This window comes from Mus pahari, chromosome 3 (genome assembly GCF_900095145.1).
Source record: "Mus pahari chromosome 3, PAHARI_EIJ_v1.1, whole genome shotgun sequence".
Classification (NCBI taxonomy): domain Eukaryota; kingdom Metazoa; phylum Chordata; class Mammalia; order Rodentia; family Muridae; genus Mus; species Mus pahari.
The window spans coordinates 6,235,990-6,244,715 of record NC_034592.1 but is presented as its reverse complement, the minus strand read 5'-3'; the positions used below and the strand labels follow the sequence as shown (position 1 = coordinate 6,244,715).

General features: G+C 39.2%; 1 protein-coding gene across 1 annotated transcript in view; it reads right to left on the bottom strand.

Moving 5' to 3' along the window:
• Positions 1-8,341, bottom strand: part of Spag6 (sperm associated antigen 6) — a 48,078-nt gene extending 39,737 nt beyond the window's left edge. The window contains exons 1-2 of the mRNA XM_021194582.1: positions 8,269-8,341; positions 8,100-8,195 (exon numbers count right to left, since the gene is read on the bottom strand). Of these exons, the coding sequence (XP_021050241.1) occupies positions 8,100-8,195; positions 8,269-8,293 (121 nt within the window). The 5' untranslated portion in view covers positions 8,294-8,341. The remainder of the gene's footprint in view (positions 1-8,099; positions 8,196-8,268) is intronic.
• Between the last annotated feature and the right edge of the window lie 385 nt (positions 8,342-8,726).

Genomic DNA, 8,726 nt, shown 5'->3' with positions numbered 1-8,726 from the left:
AAGAAGAAGAAGAAGAAGAAGAAGAAGAAGAAGAAGAAGAAGAAGAAGAAGAAGAAGAAGAAGAAGAAGTATACTGTTGCAAAGAACAAACTTACTCCAAGAAACTTGATGCCCCTAATCAGCAGGAATTAGTCTAAGAATAGATAATGTCTCCCCCTTTCCCCTTTCCCTCTTTTTCTCTCCTATCTAGTGTTAGGAGGTTGAAAGGAAGAAAGGAGGTGGGAAAAGTAGGAGAAAAAAAAAACCCCACAAGGTAGCAATGACCAGCTACATGGGTCTTTAAACAAATCCTTGTTCTAAGGAAACAATGTATCAATAACTCTTTCATAATATTGTGCCAGGGTTGAATACACAATGGCCATATGTCCATCATCACCTCATAGTAAGTCATTTATATGGACTGGGAATTTCATGCAAAAGCATTGCTCTAGGAGCCTTGTACCATATTAATTCACTTAACTCTCATGACAAACCTAAGAACTAGGCCCTCTCTTTAGACCTCTTTCACAATTAAAGGAATTGAAGACGAGAAGGACTACATAAATCATTCACAATTAAGAACTGATGGAATGAGATAAGAATTCAGACATTATCTGTTGATAATTAGTGAACAAATGTATGTTGAGAACTGAGGAGGCCAGGGAAGGGATAATAATAATAATAATAATAATAATAATAATAATAATGTAACATACATTACAGTTATCTCACAGGATATTTAACTTCTTGTGCCAGTTCTATCTTCCATGTGCTGCTTCTGCTTCCAAGTCACCACTTTAAGTCCAACATTACAAGAAACAATGACAGCATTCAAACTGGAACAAAGTGCCCTTGGCTTTCCAAATGTTATTTAATGTACATATATATTAAACTTGGCATCCTTACACCAAGTCCTTAAAAATATGTCCTGGTAATGACCAATGAGTCAGCAGACAAAAGCACTTGTCACCAGCCGACTACCTTAAGTGCCGTCCCCAGGAGTCACATGGAGAGAACTAACGACTGCAGTTACCTTCTGACCTCCACATGACCCACACACATACACATGACACACAAAGACGTAAATAAAAATATAATTTAAAGTTAGAAAGATTTATATAATGAATGTGTGTGTGTGTGTGTGTGTGTGTGTGTGTGTGTGTGTGTATGTGTGTGGTGATAGCCAAAAATCAAGTATTACCAAATATCCTTGCATCACTCAACATTTGAAAGAGAAAAAATAGCATTCACAGTAACATGAGATCAGACCAGAAATAGCATAACCTAGAAACAACTGTGTGTCAAGATGTATTAATTATACAGCTTGTGAGTCTCCCTAATTTCAAGTTTCGCTTGGTTATTATTTCTGTGTTTAAATTGGCCAGATGGACCATGTTCCATAAGGCAATTGCCTATATGGGAGGTGCTGCCTGCTCACTTGTGGTTCAGGATCTGTGTTAACTACGCCCTGATGTCTGTGAGTGCTGTTTATACTTTTCATTAGACTTTCTAAGAGAGAGAACTTCAGAAGTTTTCTCACAACAAAAGGTTTAGAGTACAGAGTAAAGAATTAGAGTAATTGCCAAATTCGGACACAGGTTATTTCTAGAAAGTTTTTGGGTATTAAAAAAAAAAAAACAGTTTTCTTTTTAACACTTCCTTACTTTTGTCCTTGTGCTGTGATAAAATACAAATAACAAATTTCCCTTTTCATCCTTTTAAACTGTATGTGGTGTTGTCTGTTTACACTGGTGGTTAACCATCCCCAACTGCCTGCCTTCAACAGCAGCTACACCACAAAGGCCCAGTATCTCTACACCCAAGCAGTACTACCCTAATGGCGTGCATAGTACAGCAGCAGCACTGGGGCTATGTGCATTTCCCAGCTAAGAATGTTGAGCATTTTCTCATGTGCCTATTGGTATACGTCTTTACTGGAGAAATGTATTTGAGGGTTTAACCCATCTCTTCCTTTGGGTTGACTTATTTTCAAGTATGATTGGCATATTTATAATAAATGTGAGTTTTATTAAAAGAGGTCAAAACATACATAGTAAAGTATCACAAGGAATGCACTTTTGAGACCATAACCATGTTTTTTAGGAATCACAGTGTGATTTTTTTCAGATGATTCTAATATTTTTTCCTTTTCTTTTTGATATATTTAAGCAAAGGCAGCAGCTTCTTAGCTTTTGTTTGTTTGTTTGTTTGTTTGTTTTTTTCGATACAGGGTTTCTCTGTATAGCCCTGGCTGTCCTGGAACTCACTTTGTAGACCAGGCTGACCTTGAACTCAGAAATCTGCCTGCCTCTGCCTCCCGAGTGCTGGGACTAGCTTCTTAGCTTTTGAAATACGAAGTTGAGTAAAGTCAATACTGGGTTACTCACATTGGATTGCATTTAAAATTAAACCACAAGAACTGTAAACTGTTAAGACTGTAAAAAAAAAAAAATAGCCATGAATGGTGGTGCACATTTTTAATCTCGACAGTAGGGAGGCAGAGGCAGGAGAATTTCTGTAAGTTTAAAACCAGCTTACTTTCCATAGCAACTTCCAGTCCAGCCATGACAACACAGTGAGACCCTGTCTGTAAAACAAATAAATAAAATAAAAAGGTTTAAAGTGAATTATTATGTTATAATATTTAATTTAATTTAATTATAAGTATTTATTAGTGATGGCTTATTAGTTAGATTTGGAAAATTTCAGTGTTTATTTCAACAGTTCACATAGTCAGAGGAATGTTTTTCCTTTTATGTGTTCTCCATTTTTTCAAATACATTATATATTATATATTATATATTATATGTGTAATATATACTACATATTATACATGTTATGTGTGTGTGATATTTATTACATACATAAACTACATACATTAGCAAATCAGCCACTGAAGGGCAGGAACTGCTCCTTTTAATGTTTGCATGATCAGCACACGTGTCCGGTGTCCATTTGGCATGTATGCATGCCATCAATGTTCACTGATGACAAATGAACCAACCATGCAAATTAATTTCATTTCAAATAAACTTTAGTTAAAAACAAAATAAAAATATTTTTTGTGATAGTTATTTTCATGTTATGCATATATTGTTAAGTATAGTAATAATGCAATTTCAAATTGATAAAACTTTAAGTAACTCATATGGACCACTTAAACTGTTCCCTCCCTTAAAATCACACCATACTGACACAGTTCCATGTGGTTCAAAAGTTGTGTAGACAATTGAAAATCTTGATATTTTTAATTCTTGTCTTCTACTGATGTGTTGATTTTTTTGCAATATATATGATTATAAAACTGCAGATAATTAAAATATCTAAGGAGCAGTCAGAATGTTAAGTAATAAGGGCTGTACCAAAAGACTAGCTGCTGCTTCAGGTTTTGGGGGTAATGTCTGCAGAAAAAAATATTTGTAAGGCAATTCATTAGAAAACTGTCTGAGGCTGACGAAATATGTAGTTCAATGGTAGAGAACATGGCTTGCATGCATGAGACTGAGTTCAATGTCCAGCAAAACACACACACACATACACACACACACACACACACACACACACACACACAATCTTCACATAGTTAAATCCTTATTGCACACACTCATTCTAAAATTTAGACTGTTTACAGTATGCACATTACGGAAAGTTTACTTTAAAAGATGTGTATAAATGGCACCCTACCTGCTTAGCATCTTAGCCCTGGGTTCAATCCACAGTACACACAAAAATGATATATTTAAAATGGTAACTTTCAATAGCTATGCATCAGAGGAGGGAATTGATAACTGTATCAGAAATATCGATGAGATTATTATTGCACTTGATGATGGTACACAAGTTTCCTGGCACCAAAAGAAGAGTGAGAATATTTTACTAATTAAAAAGAACAGTTTTCTACCAGAAATATCATATGTAGTAGCTAACTTGATATATAATAAAAAATTAACAAGTAACTGTGAAATAAATAAGTATATTTTTTGACAGATTCTTTTGGCAAGAGGCCAACGTCTTTATTGACATTCAATTCATTTAAAATTAGACTTCAGGGTTTTTACGAATGCATGCTATAAGTGTGTGTGGTGTGCACGCCTGCAATCCCAGCACTCAGGAGCCTGATGCGGGAAGATCATGAGTTCTGGATGACTTTAGCAAGATGCATGCTGTTAAACTAAGTCTATAATACTATGCCTATATTTTTTAAAAATGGAAAAACAATGTAGTCTACTGCATCCTTTGACACTGACTGACATGACAGACACAAAGCTTAGAATGTTTCAAAAACTAGGCAGAGGTTATTCTCTCTAAACATGCACAAATATCACTTATTGTCAGCTGGACTTCTGAAAGAACCCAAATAAGCCATGAATTTAACATTGAGTGGCTGAAGAGATGGCTCAACAGTTAAGAGCTTGTATTGCTCACAACCACCCATAACTCCATTTCCAGGGGATTCTCTTTTGACCTCATGGGTACCGTCACTACACATGGTGCACATACATGCAGGCAAACTACTCATATGCACAAAATAAAATAAGCCTTTAAAAGTTAATATTGAATGATCATTATGGCAGGAAGTATAAGGCAAAGCCAACATTCCTCTTTGGAAACTAACACAGCCTAACTTGTATCTCACAGGGCAGCCCATTGACTCTTAGGCAAGGCCAACATTCTTCCCAGAATGTAGCCATGCGTTTCTCCTAGGACCAACACAACTGTTAGCAGAAATCCCAGTTTTGCTTCCTAAAATCAACTTACACGAAGTATGATCTAAGCCAAAAACAAGCAATAAAGTATTCATTGTGTATTTAAAAAACCAACCAACCAATAGCAAATACAACCTCTTGTTCCTCCTACTTCTCCCAGTAAGTAAATTATTGATCAGTTGACAGTCATGGGCTTGAAACTCGTCTCTGTGGACCTGCCTTGATCCAGACAGTGTCAGTCCAATCTCAATTCCTATGGGATCCTGGACTTTTCTCTGTATACTTTTAAAGACCTTCTGGTTTCATAAGACTGTTTGTTTGTTTGTTTGTTTGTTTGTTTGGATAGAGAAGCCTAAAGCTCCTTATGAGGCCAGCTTAAATTTACTATCAGCCCCCAACCTTCAGGGCTTTATCTGTGAAGGTTTTCCAAGACTGACTTCATTCAAATTGCCCTGGTGGTTCCCAAGGAGATCTCACAGGCTGACAACCTTCACTATTCTTTGATAACCACAAGTACCTAGAGACAGAGAACTTCTTTAAACAGTTAAGTCAAAGTTTGTAATAACCTTCATTTATAAAATTCCTTTCACATACAATGATTACAAAAATCTTAGCAAGGGAATTATGCTTTGCTCATTATGCCTATATGGAAAATGTTTTCTTATTATCCTGAACCCATGCTGCATGTTTAAAGAATATGTTGGAAGATGGGGAACAGAAAACCTTGCCAGATACGTAGACCATATATCAAGGTCAACAGTAAAATGCGCCAACACCTTACTGTCAAATCTTGATTGTAATGTTTAAGTCCATGGTGATTTTTTTTTTTAAAGAATATGCCATTAGAATGGTTGATCTTATTGACTAGGAAGGAAGAAAATGTTTCAGAATAAAACTTGTAGGTTGTTTTGAACTACAGGGATACTCATGATTTTAAATTACTGCTAGAATTATGAGATCTAGATAAACTTAAGTATGTTAAAATATGTTTCCCCAGAAAAGAAAAAAATCTTAATATGCCACTTAAGTGGATAATTTTGAAAGACTACTATATCTCCCTTGTATACATTTCTTCACAAACCAGACTTACAGGCCTGAGCCACAAGCCTCCTATACTTTGACCATTTAGCCAGCTAGTTCATGTTAAATTCCCCGTACACTTGGAGCATTATCTCCTGTTCGTATCCCTAGCTACTCAGTAGAATTGAGGCAGGAGGGACAGAGAGTTGAAGACCAACCTGGGCATCAAGGCTAAAACCTTGCCTTAAAAATAAAAACAAAACAAAACAGACAAACTGACAATGTATATTCTACCTTGTACTCTGATGGGAAGAGGCAACCTGCCATTAAGATTCCTAAAGATACTCTTTATCTTCATTATTCTGTATATTTAATTTAATATTTCAGTATTATTTTTAAGTATTTTTATTTAAAAATTAATTATTTACCTACATATACATAGTCTAAGCAGCAATCCTTGTAAGTAGCAAGCACCTATTCACAGGGTAAATTGAGTAGGACTGAGAAAAAAATCAGTTTAAAAGTAACTGTGTCTTTAAAATGTAAAATGCCATAACAAAATTTTTGTACATAAAGAAAATTAATATACATGAAACAGTTACAGGATAAAATGAGTTCCAAAATGACAACATTTTAAAATAGATAACTAGTTCAGGGGTTGCACAGGGTTAGAGACAGCAGTTGGAAGTGATCATGATTCAGGAGCACTATACAAGGCAGCCATAGAGCTCTACTTGTTTGATGGCAAGCTTGACAACCTGGGTTCAACATCCAGGACGCAGGAGGTGCAAGGAGAGAGCTGACCTCCAAATCTGCCCTCTTCTGTCATGGCACCCGACACAGGCATACACGCTAATTTAAAATTTAAAGGAAAAATACAAGAGATCATTGTCATAAAGTATCTTGACTATGGCATAGGTTCTAGAGACAAAAGTCTATATAGCCTGAAACAAAACTGAAAAGATGGAAATTAGGATCAAAGAATTTCTGCCACCAGTATCCCTGTAATCTGTTCTAAAGTTTTGAAAGGTGCCACTGGCAGAGCCCAAATTTACAACTGTAAATTTACAATTACAAGTATTATTTACAATTACTTAAATATTGAAAACATACTTTATTATAAATGGCTCCCTGTCAGAACCAGAGACAACACCTAAGGAATAAACAGTAAAATTCAGTGAGGAAACAAAGAACCTGATCAAGAGAAGGTGTTTCCTCAAAGAAACTCAGAAGTAAGCGCTGTCTACGTGCTGTGACCACAGCAATGTGTTCTTAGTTTATTTTCATGATGTGTTCATTTATACTAGTTTTAAATTAGATCTCATCCTGTAAACTGAGGTTTTCTTAAGACCTAGTAAGTGGCATCAATCTTACAGTTCAGTCAGAGGCTTTTGTGGAAAGCTGTCTTCTGGGCAATGCTGGTAGCCTCTTCGTGTGTGTGTGTGTGTGTGTGTGTGTGTGTGTGTGTGTGTGTGTGTGTCCCTCTGTCTCTCTCTGTCTTTCAGTCTCAAGTCATAAGGTGACTACAGACAAAGACATTTAGAGCAGAGGCTTATGAAGTCCGGACCCTCTCCAGGATGTCTAAGGTATTTTCAGAGGTGTAGCCACTGATAGATTACACTGGTTCCTGTTAGTAATGCTAAGTAAACTCATTGGTTCTCCAAGCTAGATCTGGGTGGAATCCTTTCTGTGGTCTGTGTTTGGTGCCCCATCAGTGTTGTCTCTTCAGAAACACACACACACACACACACACACACACACACACACACGGTGGTGGAACAAAGATGGATTTCACTAACTGTGACCTCTCCTCTTTCCCCTCCTTCCTTTCAGACTAAGGGTAGAATTCACAAAACCTGGTCCGTTTTGCGGCTTCGAATGTCCTTGAAAAAAATCAAGCCTACTACTCTTAACTCCATTAATGCCAAGAGGAGACCGGTAAAAGCAGTCTAGAATTTCTTTGCTTCTAGGAAGTGAATGTGATCAAGGAGTGACAAGAGAGGGCACGGGATAGACTAGGTCTGGTTGGGGTACATTCCCATCCAGGAAAATGACTTCTGGCAGATCATATGGCAGGCCGATTGCAAGGAAGATGGAAATAGCAAGCCTCCTCCACTGCCTCACCCACAAGATACAGCGGAAGGGAAGGAGTCCAGAGGAACTTGGCACCACTTTAGCCTACTTCCTCGGCTCCCCAGAAGCTGAACTAGAAAGGGAGCCTGAAGACAAGGCGGGCAGCTGGGACAGAAAGAGGACCAGGGATCAGGCGAGGCTGGGGCACTGGGTGGTGTGAGGATGAAGTGCTGGGTGAAGGATGAGGCCAGGGCGATGAAGGAGGAAGATGGATTCGGGGTGAGGTGTGGGACCAGGGTCCAGAGAGCTGTGAAGGCTCACCTGCATTCTGCAGTGTCTCGATGTTCTGGGGTCTGGTCGCCTGCTCCGCCACCATCTGCACAAACCGGGTCCGGGCATTCTGGTACAGCTCGAACACTGCAGAGAGAGGCGAAGTGGAGTAGCCCGCCCTAGGAGCCAGCCCGTCCGGGCGCCTTCCCAAGGTTCCTACCTTGCAGCACCTGCCGCTGGCTCATGGTGCCGCGGCGCGCGTCGGGTCCGCTAGCCGCAACCCCTCAACGTCCCTAGGGACTGCTCTGTGTACCCACACTCCCCGGCAACCAGTCGGAATCAGAACGCAGCCGTCCCGTCGCAACAGTTAAGTCCCAGGCATGACATCACAATGGTCGATGGAATGTTGGAGGGACGACCTGATAAGCTGGGACTCCAGTGTTGCTCGTGACACTCTGTCGGTTGTCACTTCCCTACAGGCAGTGCACAGGGCGCAGGTGTCTCCCGGGAGGACTTGGTCTACGCCGACCCATCCACGAGGCAGGGTTTTTTCGACTGCAGCGCGAGCGGGCTAGGGGCTGAAGAGAAGGGGGGCCCTCGGGGACCAGGCGTCAGTCGGATAGACGTGTTAGCAGGGCGTGTCCTCGGATCAAAGCAGCACTGGCAACACAACATTGA